The 17269-nt window shown below is 45.0% G+C and overlaps 1 protein-coding gene across 2 annotated transcripts; it reads left to right on the plus strand.

Annotated features, from left to right (window-relative positions):
- The first annotated feature begins 9739 nt into the window (after nt 1-9739).
- On the plus strand, nt 9740-15967 carry LOC124670102. 2 transcript variants are annotated; one of them, XM_047206607.1, is made up of 8 exons: nt 9740-9842; nt 10711-10960; nt 11775-11898; nt 12558-12901; nt 13010-14720; nt 15098-15348; nt 15524-15597; nt 15694-15967. In XM_047206607.1, the coding sequence occupies exons 1-7, from the start codon at nt 9757-9759 to the stop codon at nt 15581-15583; spliced, it is 2826 nt and encodes a 941-aa protein (XP_047062563.1). In that variant the 5' UTR covers nt 9740-9756; the 3' UTR covers nt 15584-15597; nt 15694-15967. The 2 variants fall into 2 exon arrangements, with proteins under 2 accessions (XP_047062563.1, XP_047062562.1); XM_047206606.1 differs by having other exon boundaries at nt 9741-9842; nt 15689-15967.
- Nucleotides 15968-17269: the final 1302 nt, after the last annotated feature.

The raw sequence follows: 17269 nt of genomic DNA on the forward strand, positions 1-17269 counted from the left end.
GCTTAGCAGCAAATGTGCCAGAATTCATAGAATTAGTGGAAGCTATCATCTGTGCAATAATAAAGGTGACATTCATCATGTTCTAAAAAAAATGCACTCTTATTGTCTTCTACATCAACTTGCACCCTCCTTTCCACACTAAAGCAGGTGCGCCGACTCGCAAAACCTGAGAGGCTTGCCGAGGCATACGTGCCACCTTCCCAGCCATACAGTATTCACCTATGGCATGTTTGGTAGCCTGCATGAGGGTTTACCAGGTCGGTCAGGCCGTGGATCCATGGCTGAATGTACTGCAACCCCTCCCCTCCCCTAACTCAAAAGTCAAACCATATGTTGGTCAATTCCACATGGATGAGTAAGTTTACCCTGCACTTCACCTTCCGATGAGAACAAAGGAAGCATACACTTCCGATGAGAAGAGTCCCCCCTTTTCACCTTTGAAAACGCCCTGGGAGTCTGGGACACACATCCATGGAAGAGCAAGCCACTGTGTTCCTTCATGTTGTATGTTATATGTTTTTTTTTGTTGTGAATTATGTTGTATGTTATATGTTGTAACTTATAACTAGAGGTTTAGACTTTAGAGTGATTGGCAACACCTTCTAGAGATCCACTATGAGCATGTATAATAAGGTACAGTCAGCTAACTATAAGGGATAAAATATTATAAGTTGGCTTAGTTGGAGGAGAGAGATTATGAGAGAGAAGGAAAGTGTGCTCTTATCTAATTGCTAGCTCTAGCACGTGCTCGTAGGCACTATGTGAGACTAAAAAGTGGGTCATGTATTGTAAAAGTACTACACTTTTATAGCTTACTATTGTACATGCTAGCTACTCCCTCCGTCCACAAATAAGTGCACATCTAACTTTCTAAGAAATTCACAAATAAGTGTACATCTAGACTTCTTCGTATATTTTTTACGTTTAGATCCCTAGTACATGTCTTGATTTTAGCCCCCATTAATCATTTTTGGTTTCTCAATGTTGTTGTATTGGTTACTAGTATGCACAACATTTATTAGTGCCTAAATCAAAACATCTTTTTAATTAATGAGCAGATTAATTAAAGGAATGCGGATTTTTTTACAAAAAGCATAAAGTCTCTTGGAAACCGCGCGCGTCCACTTATTTGTGGACGGAGGGAGTATAAGTTAACTATAAATGATGTGGCAAATTGTTATAGCCGGCTGCCAGCTACTATTGTTCTTGCTCTATGGGGAGACAATCGATTGATTTCAAGCAAGTCTTGCATTTAATTATTGAGATCAGAGCATATGATTAAGACCACAAGTGGTGACAGTGTGACACTAGTAAACATGAAAACTAGCCCAGGATGGTATCTATATTTCAAGGTATGCCATTCTTTGTTAGTGGCCCATAGTATATCATGTAGAATGTTGTGCTAGACACCTAAGATAAGGGCCATCGTGTGGCAGTGTGAACAAAGTAGAAGCAACACAAGGGTCTAATGATAATAACGATGATGTTGCAATGTTGATGTTGTTCCCGAGTGATGGACTAAGTAGCATCATTTTGTTACTCAGTTGTTGTCATGAATTAGTTAGATCATAGTGTGACAATAAACATTTGACTTGGTCCTAGATTGTTGAATGTTATATATGGCAGTGGTAGTTTTTATGGTAATCTCACAACTCATGAGAAGAGGTCACCACAAACATATAGTAGCTGCAAACATACACGATGTCATATATATAGCCTATGTCGATCCAAATTTGCCCCGATGCAAGCAACCAAATGAGGATATATATTTTCCTCCCCTTGCAACATGCTGACAACCAAAGTGTGTATATCTTTCCCGGGCCTCCTAGTGGGATAGGTTGTGATAAGCTTGGCCGAGCGAGGAAGCGGTGCAGGTACCAAACACACCAATAGCCGTCATATTTTGTGTTCTTTCTTAATTCTTTGGTCGCTTCAATTTTTATTTGTATATGAGTTCTTACTAGATAGAAAATAGTAAAAGTCGGTACGATTAAATAGGATGTTGCGTGTGGTGGTTATGAACATGACACACAATTGATCCAATTTTTATAAATGGACATATGGTGGTCGTTAGTCCTTAAATCGTTTTTTTCCTTTTTCCCTACTTGGTAAGAAAGTATTACATAGTTCTCAACTGAAACATCAAGTATCATTTTATTAGGTGAATCTAGATATATTATGTACCAAAAACACTGCCGTAGCTATGTACAAGTCAGGGGGGGCACCGCCCCCCAGCTTTTAGAAAATTAGTGAAGAAAAAAAAAGGTTTATAGTAAATTTTTTGAGCTTTTTGCCCCCTCCAAATCATGGTTTTTTCTGGTTTGCCCCCACCCCAGTTTTCCTGGCAAGCTCCGCCACTGACCAAAAACAATAGTTAAATGCTTATATCATTTCTTGGAAGAAACAATTATATATACCCCTATGCCCATATGTCATGGACAAGGTGGGTTTTCACCTTTGGAGGAGCATACAAGGATTTAATCCCTTTTCAAGACTTCTTAGTTTCTAAAGATTTCATATTTCATATGCTTGTGTAGTGGAAGTTAGACTCAAATAGTTCAAATCTTATAGAAGCATCACCGAAATAGGCATAAAACTATTAGTACTTGAGTCGTAAGGATATTATATGCTTGATACTATGGACATCTTTGGGTCTATAGAAGGGACAATACCAACATGTGATAAGTACATAGGTGTAGTGTAAAGGTGGCTAAATTGCTATGAGTTATAAAGGTTAGCATTCCCCAGTAAATCTGAACCTTGGGGGTCCCTAAACCCTACACTTCTCCATCTCGCATATTGTCTCTGTTTCTATTATTTAGGAGCTTGAGGACGTGGGCATAGCCCAGTGGTTGAGGTCGCAGTGGTGCATCCCAACGACCAGAGTTCGAATCCTGTCAGGAGCGAATTTCTGGAATTCTCACGCCGAGGTCCCGCTTCTACTATATCATTTAGTGTCTAGTTCCTCCTAGCACTAATTCATTTATTTATTTATTTATTTAGGAGCTTGAATACGACAAGCATAGATGGTTTGGCCCCCACGTAGGACCCCCTTCACCATTTTGTCTAAACCTAATACGCGGAATGGAGAATATGGATTAAACAAAGTAATTTGGAGCTAAAAATTTCAAAGTTCTAAAAAAATGAGTTAAACAGGTTTAAATTTTAAGCCTTCAAACTAGAAGTTAAAAAAACATAAACATCCAAGCCTGCGAAAGAAAGTAGAGATGGGCAGATATGTGATGGGATTCCATCAGTTCTCGAAAATAGACGTGCATATGCGTCCTTTACCGTGGCCTGTATATCTCCACATTCTTCGTGCTCGCTTAAAGTTTCGTGAAAAAAGTGATATTTTTCGTGAATAGAGAACAAACGAGTGCCTCTCAAAAGGCTTATTTTAGCATCGATTTTTCTTTCTTTTGTGCATAGGCCTCATAATTATTTTTTTGTCTTCAAACGACTTAGAGAGCATGTAGGATATGAAGATGTAGGACCCAACATCTTTTAAAGAATATTTAGTCCCTCCGACACATATTACTTGTCGTTGAAACGAGTAAAGAGACACACAATGTCTAGATCCATGTGAATCGGTGACTTGATCAAAAGAAAAGGAATATCGGTTCTCAATATATTTATATTATATTTAAATAAAGGGATCATATGAAGCCAAGAGTAAAAACACCATGCAATTTCAAGAACTTCGTTATATTTTTTGTTTTTGTTGAGGTGCTTTGTAATGTTTAATGTTTCTCTTAATCCTTCGGTTATGTTCGCAAAAAAAAGTAAAAATGACATGTCCTCAGTTTCTTAGCTACTGCTTTGTTAGAACTCTCAACTACTGCTTTTTTTTTTTTTTGAGAATCTCTCAACTACTACAGTTTTTTAGAAGGGGAATCTCAACTACTACAAACGTTGAACTTTTTTTTTTTAGTTTATAAAAAAAACGTTGAACTTTTTTTTAGGTTACATCCCTCGAAAGACTGGCTTGGCATAGCTTTTTTTTTTTTTTTGAGCGGGGAAAACAGGCCTTTATTAATCAGAGGTAATCGATACAAGGAAACCCTCTGGCGGCCTAACTAGCCACACCCGGCGGCCTGGTGCTTCATAAACTGCACTCCTAGCTAAACAGTGTGCTTCTTTATTCGAACTCCTAGCTTCATGGCGGAACTCAAGAGCATCAAAGTCACCCTTAGACTCCCTAATTTCTCTCGCAATGTGAGCATAACTTCCGAGAGTCCCCTCGGCCAAACTAGTGACAACATTCATGCAATCCGTTGCCACCATAATCCTCCTGGCGTGTATATCCTTTGCCAGAGCGCAAGCCTCCCGGCATGCCAACGCCTCCAGAATCTCAGCGCTAGATTTTCCAGGGAACACGAGCGTCGATGCCCCCACAAACACTCCATCCTCCGTCCTGGCCATCGCCGCCACCGTACCTCGACCTCCATTCTTGCCCACCGCAGCATCAACATTGATTTTGATCATCCCCCTTGGTGGCGGTATCCATCCCGGCCTCCGCAGATCCGGGGCGGTAGCTGGCTTTTTCTTCCTGAGGTCCTCGCACTTTTTCAGGTCCGATACAAAACTCTCCACGAACATGTGAACCGACATAGGGCTCTGAAAAATCTGCTCGTGTATCGCCTTTCTTCTTGCATGCCATATGGCCCATAGCGTAACCAACACCTTCGTAAGATCATCATGCCTCAAGGTTTGGATCAATCCAGCAACCCACGCCCTTGCATCGCCATCATCTGACCGGCTGACATGTTCCGTTACTTCTTCGTCTAACAGAGCCCACACACACCTGGACATAGAGCAATCCAGTAGAGCGTGCCTCCAAGAATCACATGCGCCACACAACTGGCAGCGGTCGTCGTCTGCCATACCCCGTCTATGTCTCAACTCATTCGACGGTAGAGGCCTGGCGCTAGCCTCCAGAGAAAAACCCTAATCTTTGACGGGACTTGGGTCTTCCAAAGCGAGCTCCATTCCTTCGCTAATTCTGCATGGTTCGAGCTTGTGGCCCTGCTATCCAGCCACGCCTCGCGCCTCTCCCGCGTGTCGACCAACATGCGATATGCCGAACGCACGGAGAAAACACCCTTTCGCTCGTAGTGCCAAGCCCAGAAGTCGTCGTGTCTCCTACTGGGCAAAGGAATCTCCTTGATCACATCAACATCCATTGGTAAAAAACATTCCCTGAGCTTCTCCTCGTTCCAAGTTGCAGAACTCGAGTCGATCGGATCCGCTACCGCCCGAGGCGGGTTCCACGGCCGAGGCACGCCATGGGCCGAAGCATCCCGTCCCTCGGTAACCAATTGTCATTGCACGGGTCCGTGTGCTCCCCCGTGCCAATCCTTCTCACCAAACCTTGCTTCAGAACTTGTATTCCTTCATGAATTCCACGCCAAACCTGAGAAGGCGACGAGCCTAACCCAGCTTGCAGCATGTCTGTATCAGGGAAATATTTGGCCTTCAAAATCCTTGTACTCAATGCCACCGGACTCTGCAGCATGCGCCACCCCTGGCGCGCAAGGAGGGCCAAGTTAAACAGCTCCATGTCTTTAAACACTAGGCCTCCCAAACTTTTTGGTTTACACATCTCTCTCCATGAAACCCAGCAAGGCTTTCTCTCGCCCTCGCGACTTCCCCACCAGAATTTCCGGATGAGGCCATTTATGTGATCACACAACCCTTTAGGCAGAAGGAAGCATGCCATAGAATAAATCGGCACAGCTTGTGCCACCGACTTTATCAGTATGTCTTTCCCTCCCGCCGAGAGGAGTCGCTCCATCCACCCTTGGATTTTATTCCGATTCTATCTTTAATGTATTTGAAGGCTCTCCCTCTTGAACGCCCCACATCTGTAGGCATTCCTAGGTACTTCTCCTGGAGTGTCTCATTCTGAACTCCCAACACAGTTTTCACCGCTTCCTTCGTCACGCTCGGGCATCCTTTGCTAAAAAAGATAGCAGATTTGTCCCGATTTATCCTTTGGCCAGACGCCATACAATACCGATCCAGAATGTATTGGATCTTCCCCGCACTCTCCGTATCCGCTTTGAATAGCAACAGTCGTCATCCGCAAAAAGGAGGTGGCTGACCGCCGGAGCGGTTGGCGCCACCTTTAGTCCGTGTAGCTCCGATGATAAACTGTGGTGTTTTAAAAGGCACGAAAGGCCCTCTGCTGCCAACAGAAACAGATATGGGGAGATAGGGTCCCCCTGTCGCACCCCTCGTGAAGGAGTAAACGGCTGTAGCTTCCCTCCATTGAAAAGGACTTGGAAAGAAACGGTTGTTACTAGTCTCATCACCATCCGAACCCATAGCCGGTGGAAACCCATCTTGATCATGACGGCCTCCAAGTAATTCCATTCCAGCATGTCGTACGCCTTGCGCATGTCTAGTTTGAGCGCACAAAAGCGGTTCTTCTTCGCCTTATTCCGCTTCATGAAATGCAGACACTCGTACGCGGAGATAATATTGTCCGTAATCAACCTCCCAGGCACAAACGCCGACTGTTCCTCGGCGATTACATCTGGTAACACCACTTTCAATCTATTAGCCATCACCTTGGACGCTATCTTGTATATAACGTTGCACAGACTAATTGGTCGGAACTGACCCAACTCCTCCGGGCTCGCCACTTTTGGTATCAACACAATGAAGGTTTGGTTCACTTCCCTCATGTCGTCCTCACCCCTAAGCACACGAATTACAGCCAAGGTCACTTCTTCTCCACATATTTCCCAATGGGTCTGGAAAAAATGGGCCGGGAAGCCGTCCGGGCCCGGTGCTTTTGTAGGGAACATCTGAAAGAGGGCGATCTTCACCTCTTGCTCCTTAATCGGCTTCAGCAGAGCATCATTCATCTCTGCTGACACTGATGAGGGGATTACATTGATAACCTCCTCCATATTTGATACCCCTTCTGATGTGTACAGGTTCTCATAAAAACTTGTGGTTAAGTTGGCCATCTCTCTGTCATCCTCAGTCATCGTTCCATCAGACCGTTCCAGCCTGTTGATACGGTTCCTCTTCTTCCGCTGGCTCGCCCTTAGGTGGAAAAAGCGAGTATTCTTATCTCCCTCAGCTAGCCATTGCACCCTGGACCTCTGTCTCCACATCACTTCTTCCCTCTCATATAAAGCAATGAGCCGCTCAGTAATTTTTGTCTCCTCATATGATGGTTGCACCCGTTGGGGCTCCGCTCGTAACACCGCCAGTCTATCATTCAGTTGGCGTATCTCTCTTTGGACATTGCCAAATGTATTCCGCCCCCAGCTGCCCAGGGACTCGGACACTCGCGCGAGCTTGTCCCTTAGTTGGGACATGTTGGTTGCCTTCCCATCCTCCTTCCAGGCATCCTCCAGGAAAGGTTGGAACTGGTCGTGTGTTTCCCACATCAGCTCATAGCGGAAAAGCTTCTCCTCTGTCGCTCTCCGCTCCCTCCTCGATTCTCTCCACCGTAAAAAAATCGGTCCATGATCAGATGACGCTCCAATGAGGTTGCGCACAACAGCCAAAGGGAACCGATCTGACCACTGCGTCGTCGCTAAGGCACGGTCGAGACGCACCCTGCAGAACGATCCTCCCGCCACCCGTTTCTCGAAAGTCCAACTGTTACCCTCATACCCCAGATCAGCCAGCTCACACACGTCAACCGTGTCACGGAAGCCTGCTATCTGAGCCAAGCTTCTCTCTCCCACACCATCGTGTTCGTGTCGATGTAGTACCTCGTTGAAATCCCCTATACACATCCATGGCAGAGATGAGGTTGCACGGATCCGTTTCAGCATATCCCACGTCTTGTACCGCTCCGATGTCTGGGCCTCTCCATACACGCACGTCAGCCTCCAAGGCTCTTCCTCCCCTTCAGTTATTCGTGCATCTATGTGGTACCTAGAATACGGCAAAATTTCCACCTTTATTTCATTGTTCCAAAATACACCGAGACCGCCACTGCGCCCCGTACTACTAACGGCAAAGCCATTATCATAACCTAGTGTTCTTGCTAGTGCTTCTACCCTCGCTTTTGGCAGCTGAGTTTCCACCACGCAGAGAATGGTAGGATTAAACCGCCTCACGAGGTCCCGGAGCTCTCGAACTGTCGCATCGCTCCCCAGACCGCGACAGTTCCAGCATATGCAACTCATTGCTCCTGGCGGTGCCCCTCCACGGAGCCCGCCTCATCAGAGTTGCTTCCTGACATTCTTGGTCTCTTTGGATCAGGCTTCACTGGCGAGGCGACCCCCACCTTGGTGCCATCCACCTCTGCTGCCAACACGATATCCAGATTCTTCCTCGCATTGGGGTCACCCTTCCCATCATTCAGCATCAGTCGTCCTCCCGCCTCATGGGTGGCTGCCTCTGCCTTTCCCGCTCGCGGTGGTGTGGCTCCTGGCGGTCTTTTACGTGAATCAGCCGCCCCATTGCCCCGACCTCCTCCTCTTCCTCCGCGGAAATTCTCCCTAGGCGGCTCCCTCATTCGCACGCCCGACGAGCTAGGGTGCCAGTCTTCCATCGGCGCAATCATCCACGCCCCATACTGCATTGCCGATTGCTCATGCACACCGTCCTCGCACTCCTCATCTCCGTGGCCAAGAAGCCCACAAACATCACAGAATTTTGGTAGCTTCTCGTATAGGACTTGGAACATCAGCCGTTCGCTCCCTTCCGGGTGCAAACCAACAACTCTAGTCAGAGCCTTATGAACATCTAGCTTGACCCTGACTCTCACGAAGCTTGTACCACTAGCTCCCAGTGCATACATTTCTGCACCCAGCAGCTCTCCAATCCTTGCGGCCATGTCACGCACAATCTCATCCTTCCGAAACAACGGTGGGATCCCTCGCACCTGAACCCAGGCATGGAGACGATTAAGAACCACCGAGGCCGGGTCTGCCACACCATCATAAGGCTCCACCATCACGCCCATCTGGCGAAAGATCCAGGGGCCGTCATTCATCACCCTGTTCCAGTCTCCCAGGCAAGATACCTGGAGAATAAACAGGTTATCCTCGACAGGCCGTATCGTCCATGACTTGGCGAAACCCCAAGCTACATCCATCTTCTGAAAAAAAGGCTGGTTTCCGAAGTGCCTAGTTGTGTGCACTCTAACCACCGCCATCCAGCGAGCTCCTTCCCTCAGGTTCACCACCTCCTCCTTCGGGAGAACGACATCATCAAGTTCCTCGTCTTTCAAGACCAGCTTCTTCAACATCTCCTGCAGATCTACCGGGGGTTTTGATCCCGACGCTCCTCCTTCCTTTGGCATCTTTGCCGCCATCAGGTCCTCCTCCTCCCAGATCGGATCGCCCGTCGCTCAACCCCGACGTCGCCCGCCGCCGCCAAGGCCGGGTAGACGTACCAGGACGTCCCCGTAGTCAGCCCGAGCGGATCGGAAGGCAAGTGAGAAGGAGCAGACGTCGATCGGAGCCGGTGTCTCCTCTCGCCGCGGTGATCGCCTGCGAGACCCAAACCCTAGACGCGAGAGGCGAAGAGGTAAATTTTTTCAGAGTTCAGTAAGTTTCACTGGCTTGGCATAGCTGCATAGGACACGATGGGCTAAGCCCAATAGCCCATCAAAGTGAGACAGCAAACCTGAGGCCCAGATAATGTCCAGTAGGCCGGCAGAACAAAACGCGATCCACTATGATAAAGACGCGCAGCATTCACTCCCACTGAGCTCGACTCCGACGCGGTCGTACCTCACCTGGCTGCAAGGAACCCGCATCGGGGCGGAGAGCGACAGCCATGAGGGAGGAGGTCAGGAGCTCGTCGGCGGCGCCCGCCGACCCGCCGCCGCGGTCGGCCTCGCCACCCGCCACCCCGGTCGCCAGGTACGCCCCCGAACCCCCATCCCCGCCCAGTTCTTGCCATCGCACCTTGGGTGCTGGGTTTGTGCCCTGTGGCCCTTCTATGCTAGTGCTAATCTACGAATCGTAGGTTCCGACGGCTTCGGGACGCCGGTGAGGTGCTCCGTGCAGAGGAAATTTGGGATTTTGGGGGGTTTGGGTTCGTAACTCTAGGAAATTTTGAGCTAGGTGGGTTGGTAGGTCGGAGTAGGGCGTCGTCTAAACCCTAGCGAGCTTGCCTTCTCGCCGATCCAGCGAATTTGGTAGAGCTAGGTTTCCGGTGGAATAGACTTTTCTGTTGCGGGGTGTCTGGCGTTGGCTACGTGGGCACCAAGTTTGCAGCTTCTGCAGCGTCAATTCTATGACGGTATAATTTTGGTGTCGTTACTGGTTTTGCTAAGCTACTTTCCGACGCAGTTGATTGATCTATATTCCGGGTCCAGTTTGGGTGTTCTGTTATCAACTTTGAATATATTTACTGTTTGTTGTTCTGATTGCATTGAAATTTGCAAGGTCCAAATATAGAAATTTGTAAACTTTTGGGGTTTCTATAGTTTATTGCACTTGTTGTTTGATTTAAGACGATGAAGGTTGTTGTATATGTCAGTTCTCCATTTTATGTGACTTGTCCCTCAAGAAGAAAAAGAAAAAAAATACACTATCAAAAAGTCACAGTGGACAGATTGAAATGCTGATTTATCTTGCCAAAACTGGAAGGCATATCATTTCCTGGATAAATAGGACGACCTGTAATGCTATACTTCTATGTTTATAGTTCTTAAAGAGTTCACTCTACTGATATACATACTGTTGATTGTATGCTTGCGCTAAACCTATTCCTTTTGCTTCTCAGCTCTGCTGGTCCTTCATCGCCTCCCGCACAAACGAATGTAGTTACCATGGATTGGTTAGGCAGTGAGCAGTTATCTAAAGTGGGGTCATCATCACTGGCTGCTTCACTTCCTGCTCAGCCTTCTCTCAGTACTAATGCTGTTGGAGCTGCTATGGATTTCTCGCAATCATCATGCAGACCATGGGAACGAGGAGACTTACTTCATCGACTGGCCACATTTAAGCCCTCAACATGGGCTTCCAAGCCAAAGGTTTTCTTCTCTTATTGGACCTCTTCTTAAATTGTGTCACTTTGTAACTGAGTGATTAATAGGAAGGTATAGTGTTACCTTTTGCACTTATATCAGTTTAGAATAAATTGCTTCTCTCGTGAATATTTAGAATAATTGAATTATAATAAAACTGATAATGTTGTCCATTTCAATCTCGGACTAAAACATAAGTATTTTTTTGAATTGGATATGTGCCCCTGATATTCCTCTTTTTCCCTCTTTACCCACTGTGAGCACAGACCGGGGAAGTTAGAAAACACTAAATCTGAGAGAAACTTAATGAGAAATGTCGCATATAGACATGCTGCAGTCAGTTAACCTCTTCTGAATCATTTAAATATGATAAGAAAGGGAAAATTGCAAGAAGGCAAGAACTGCACTCTTGGTTCCCTCAGCGGGCCTGTGTTGAAACAGGGACCTCTCAAGGCTACGAGTAGCTACAGAAAAATAGAGGGAGTAAAGCATTGATAATTTTCGTTTATATTCTGACTGCAGAGAGGTGATCGTTTACTTCAAATTTCTTTGTTTCCATCTTGGTGCTGCTGAATGAGACATTTTTGTAACTTAGTTTTCAGCAGCTGTCTCCTGCTTACAGTATTTGCGTATTCATACGGACTTGAGATGTTTATAGGAAAAGTATCATGCATATGTTTTTTTTTACCAAGGATCGTGCATATGTTTATCTCCTATGGATACTTTTAAGTTCTCAAAATTTAAAGGGTAAATCATGTACTTACATGAAAAATGGTATCCCAGTTTGTTTGGAAGAGCACTGATTTGTTCAAAATTATAGGCTGCCAGTTCACTGGCTTGTGCTCAAAGGGGATGGGTGAACATTGACGTGGACAAAATTGAATGCGACTCATGTGGCGCACATCTTATATTTACTGCACTGACATCCTGGTCTCCTGCTGAAGGTATGCCCTGAGTCAGTAATTTTTGTCGTAGGCTTTCTCAATTTCGAATTAACTGGCCCTGTTTTAGGTTTGACTTGTGCAAATATATTGCATAATGTAAACCATGATATGTCTTACCTCTTTGGAGTGATATGCATTTTTGTCGCTATGAACGATTCTGTTCTGTCAGATTATCATGCTTGCCTTTTATTTTGGCTTGCTAGCTTTATGCAAATCGTGCACAGATGACATCTTATGCCTTCATTTTTTTATGAATACTTTCCCCATTAGCTGAATTAGATGAGTTTTGTTTTGATGAGTACAAATCTTCACGTGGACCAAAATTTCGCCTGTAACATCTGCTTGTATGGTGTATTTCTTGATCAAGAATATGTATGTAACTCTTCCGTTGGAATTTGAGAGAAGCTAGTTTAGTTTAGATTCTCACTACTGCTGTACAAATTCAAGTTAGAACTCAGTATTACCAACAGACATGACCACATGGGTTCTTTCCTACAATTTCCTGCACGTTGATGTTACTTAACAAATTCAAGTTAGAACTCAGTATTACCAACAGACATGACTACCGTTAATCTGATCTTGTATCGGTTGCATATTTCTTCACATTCTGAAACATGCTTGGTCATGAAACCTAATCTTCCGTTATTGTTATGCTGTAGTTGCAAATGCTGGAGAAGCCTTTGCCGAACAGCTTGATGCATCACACCAGAATGATTGTCCCTGGAGAGGGAATAGCTGTGCTGATAGCCTAGTGCAGCTCCACTTCAGCCCATCAGCTCTTCTTGGTGGGTTTAAAGATCGCTGCGAAGGGCTGTTGCAATTTATATCTCTCCCTGTTATTGCCTCTTCTGCAATAGAGAGTATGAAGCTCACTCGGAATCATCAGATTGTGCATGTGTTATCCCAATCAATTGCGATTCTGTGTGGGGAGTTGGGTTACAAAACAGACGGCACAGCAGGAATTGATGTCAATCATCAAGATGAGACCTGCAGCTACTCTCAAGTATATCTCTTTTCATTTATGCTCTTCCTGATGCCTCTTTTGTTGCTACTATCGTAGCAGAACTTTTATCTTTATTTAATCTAGGTCACTTCCATCTAATATATCTAGGCGCAGAAGCTTATTAGCCTTTGTGGATGGGAACCTAGATGGCTTCCAAATGTACAAGATTGGGAAGAAAACTCAACCCACTCTGCAAAAATTGCAGCCTCGGCTGAACCAGATAAATCTTCCCGCTTTGCTGAGCAACAGCAAAATTCGTACTCCACATCAGTCAAGAAAGACAAGGGGAAAGGCAAACTACATGTGAAAGATTCTGGATGCAGTTTGAGATCACCTTTGCTGGATTGCAGCTTATGTGGAGCTACAGTGAGAATCTGGGATTTTACATCTGTGCCACGTCCTGCTCATCTTAATCTGGGTAACATCGATGCACCTGATGCAGGGACGAAACCTCTGTTAGCACGTGGAATTAGTGCTACAAGTGGGATCAATGGATGGGTTGCTGAAGGAGCAGATAAGAACAATGTTGAAGGACGTGATGAAGCATGTACTGATGAGGGAAAATCAATGTCAAATGCTCGTGTTGACCTAAATCTGACAATGGCAGGAGGGTTGCCACCAACCCATTCTGGGATGCTCTCAGTGCTTGGAAATTTCAATAACGGAGGAATGGGAATAGATCTGGTGATCGGTCAACCTTCCGGAAGTGAGGCTGGTGGCTATGCAGCCTCATTTGAATCTCGTGGTCCCAGTTCAAGGAAGCGTAATATAGAGGAAGGTGGGAGCACAGCTGATAAGCCAGTAAACAGGCTTCAGCCTGCTGACAGCATAGAAGGGACTGTTATTGACCGTGACGGTGATGAAGTTGATGATGCTGCACAAAATTCAGATATTCGGAGCAAAAGGCAACGTGGCTTTAATCTCTTTGATGTCCACCCACCATCTTCTTCTGGAGCTGGTCCCAGCAGAAATTTTAGTCTTGAGCTGGATATAGATGTCAATAGAACTCAGCCATCTAAAGCCGAGGGTCCATCTGCCCTTCACAACTCATCTGCTAGAGACTCCATGAGGGCATCTTCTGTTATTGCAATGAATATTATTCATGGTGCGGAGGAAAATTCAATGGAGAGTGTTCAATACCAGCCATGTGATGGTGATGATGTTGAGAAGCCTTCAAGTGCACTCAGGAGTGGTGGAATGAGCGACACATTGGATCTCAACTATAGCAACCTAGCACAGGAGAGCAGTTTTGTGCATCCTGCTGCTGACAGTAATGCAAGAGATATAGGAGGGAGCAGTATGAATGGAGGGGAAGAAGTCCTCAATGCAGATACAGCTCCCATTTTGGCTAGAGATCAACTTAGCTTGGGAGTTAGCGGAGGGAGTGTTGGAATGGGTGCTAGTCATGAAGCCGAAATTCATGGAGTCGAGGTTTCTGAACATAAAACTGAGAGTGTTGTCGGAGATGTAGAACCAGTTCCTGAGCTTATTGAAACCATGGGGCAGACTGGTGAATCAGCCCCTGGGCCTGGAATGATGGATGAGTTTGTCCCTGAAGATGTTGGCCGAGAAGAGCCTCAGGGTGATAGCCACGATGTGGTCTCTAGGTTAGTGGGCCAAGTTGACAGTGGTTCAACTAAAGCTGATTCTGTTGAGAGTGGAGAAAAGATGAGCCATGCCAGAGGCCAGGAGAGTAACCTGCAACATTCTCTTTCTTGCAATGCCAGAGTTTATTCTGGCATCGATCTATCTAAAGATGAAGTGACTCAGACTGGCAAAATGCTGACTAAGGATGAGTATGATCCAGGAAATGATCTTGGTACTTCAGCATCTTAACTATTTTCCACGCCTTCTTCGTGCTTACATGTTACATATGCCTGCTTTTGTTGAACCATGTTAATCAAATTTTATATGAGGTGCTTCTGAACTGAAAAGTGCACATCATTATGACCATTGATTTATCATACTAATAGAATTATCATTAATAATTGAAGAAGTTGTTGACTTGACAGTTGATCCACTAGCAGTTTTGCATCCCATACTTACAATGAACGGCTGCCAGGCTGTGGTCCTATATAGGACTTATACTTATATGTAGATTAATCTTCGGATGCTGAATTATGTCCTTTGTTGCACCCAGTTAGTTGAATCTTAATATGAATACGTTATTCATGTTTTTTTCCTTTTGTTTATCAGGAGCAATGAATGGAGAAAATGACTATGGAACAAGTCTTCCAGAATTTGATCCAATTAAGCATCACAACAATTGCTGTCCATGGGTAAATGGATATGTTGCCGCTGCTTGCTCTATCAATTCTAGTTCCATCACAAATAGCTCAGCATTTTGTGGCTGGCAGCTTACACTAGATGCACTTGAAACTGTCCAGTCTCTTGGGCAAGACCAAACTCAAGCCATGCAGTCAGATTCTGCAGCGTCACTATATAAGGTGGGGATTAAGTCAAAAGTATGTGGCTTTCATTTGTTTTGTACTATATGTTTTTTCCTAAAAACCAACCTGATCAATGACAGAAAAAATAGCATGAAAACAATGACCTGGCACACCTCTCCTGAGATGCTGCAAATTTCCTGCTCTAGCACTGAACATGCCACTTGTTTTGCAGGATGATCGGGTTGCACCAAGCCACAAGCTGCCAAAAAGGCCAAAACACAGCAAGTGCTAATCGAAACGCCCCTGGTACATACATACATTTGCTAAACTTGAATCAAGTTCAAAACTAGTTTTGCCGATGCAAAACCTGAATGGATCCTGGTTTGCTATTTGCAAGACTAGGTTTGGGCCCAACATGCAAGAAGAGCTCAAAAAGCGCAAGCAGGCGGCAGAAGAGGAATAAGTTGAGCCTTTTGCTTTTAGCCATCATTGTAGAGTGTAGATGGGTTTGACTTTTGCCAAGCTGTGTGTTTTCCATTTATGTTGTTTATATATGTACTATTCTGAGAGATTCAGCGAGTCTAGAATTCTGTACCCTATGTTATTTCGTCGAGGACTTGTGCAAGTGAACAGCATTTGGCTCATTTGACCATAATTTAACTTCCTTCTGTTGTTATTCCCCTTCTCAATCTGGTTCATCCTACTTGGAGTGACCATGATTTAACCTTTCATATTATCATATACGAGACATGATACGAGAACGGCATGGGTTAAACTGGCACTTGCTTTTGTACGAAAGATGAGTAGTTGCTGAAGTGTCTCAGATTTGCACACCTTTTGGATGGGAGTTCGTACTTCTATGCTTTCGGATGATATTACAAGCAAGTGTACGTTTTGGTCCATTTGTGCACATACTCCAAGGCTCCAAGCTATGGAAACTGCAGAGGAATCCTGATACTGGATATGTACTTCTTCTGTCCATAAAAGGTTCCGAAGATTTGTCTATATTCAGATTTTTTTTCGATAAAGATATTCAGATGTATCTAGACACTCTTTCGTGTATATGTACATTCAAATTTAGACAAACTTGCAACATCGTTTTGTGGACAGAGTTAGTATTACAGTATTGCAATGGAGAACTGGAGAAGGAAGAAATGGGGATTCATTGGCGGACAGTGGTGGATGTGTATGTTGGGGCTGACTGCCGGCGGAGAGGCTGCAAGTGTTACAGCATCTGGTTGGCATCAAGGGCTATTAGTAGGATGCATGATCATGTCTAATTTGTGGACACAGGACGCTCACCAATAGACACCACTCTGGTAGGAGCAAACGATATCCACTAATCAAAGAAAAATCCACAAATTTCTTCATACGATGCATCATTTGGCCAGTTGATCGACACGCACGCATAATCATTAGATGGATTTTCAAGCGTATGATTGTACATTTGTACTCATAGGTATAAATGTTTAAGAGCAATTTGTTCTGAGCGACATTATCACTTTCAATGTGCCCTCTACGGTGGGCTACATGAATAGATATCGACAACGCCAACCTTGAAAACGACATGATATCGCGTACCGGTGGCAGGAGGGAAAAACAGATTTTATCCAGCGAAGCACACAAGCTTGCTTGAGGCACGTATCTTTCCAGCTATCCGCATAATTGGCAAGTGCAAATCTTTTTTTTGCAGGGAAGCAACTTTGATGTTCCTTTATTTTCACCTACTTTTGTCCCAACTTGAATGAAAGAATAAGATTTTGAGTGATACTCCTTTGCTTTGTTCTCAAGGAAGGAAAGAGATTTTCTCTCTGGCAACAGCAGCATGGCCCTATTTGGAAAGAAAGGAAATCTCTCTGGCAGTGACCATGGAATCATGGATGGTCCTATTTGGAAAGAAAGGAATGAATATCTCTAGGAACATCCTTGTAATAAAGTTGCAATTCTTTTGTTCACCCTATGATTGTAGGCTAGCTAA

Source organism: Lolium rigidum, chromosome 7, assembly GCF_022539505.1.
Source record: "Lolium rigidum isolate FL_2022 chromosome 7, APGP_CSIRO_Lrig_0.1, whole genome shotgun sequence".
Lineage (NCBI taxonomy): Eukaryota > Viridiplantae > Streptophyta > Magnoliopsida > Poales > Poaceae > Lolium > Lolium rigidum.

Bases quoted from the DNA above. Each gene is read 5' to 3' on its own strand.
- LOC124670102 (XM_047206607.1), top strand. From the start codon at position 9,757: ATGAGGGAGGAGGTCAGGAGCTCGTCGGCGGCGCCCGCCGACCCGCCG. The intron at 10,961-11,774 runs GTTTTCTTCTCT...TCAAAATTATAG, and splicing joins CATGGGCTTCCAAGCCAAAG to GCTGCCAGTTCACTGGCTTG. The intron at 15,349-15,523 runs GTGGGGATTAAG...CTTGTTTTGCAG, and splicing joins CTGCAGCGTCACTATATAAG to GATGATCGGGTTGCACCAAG.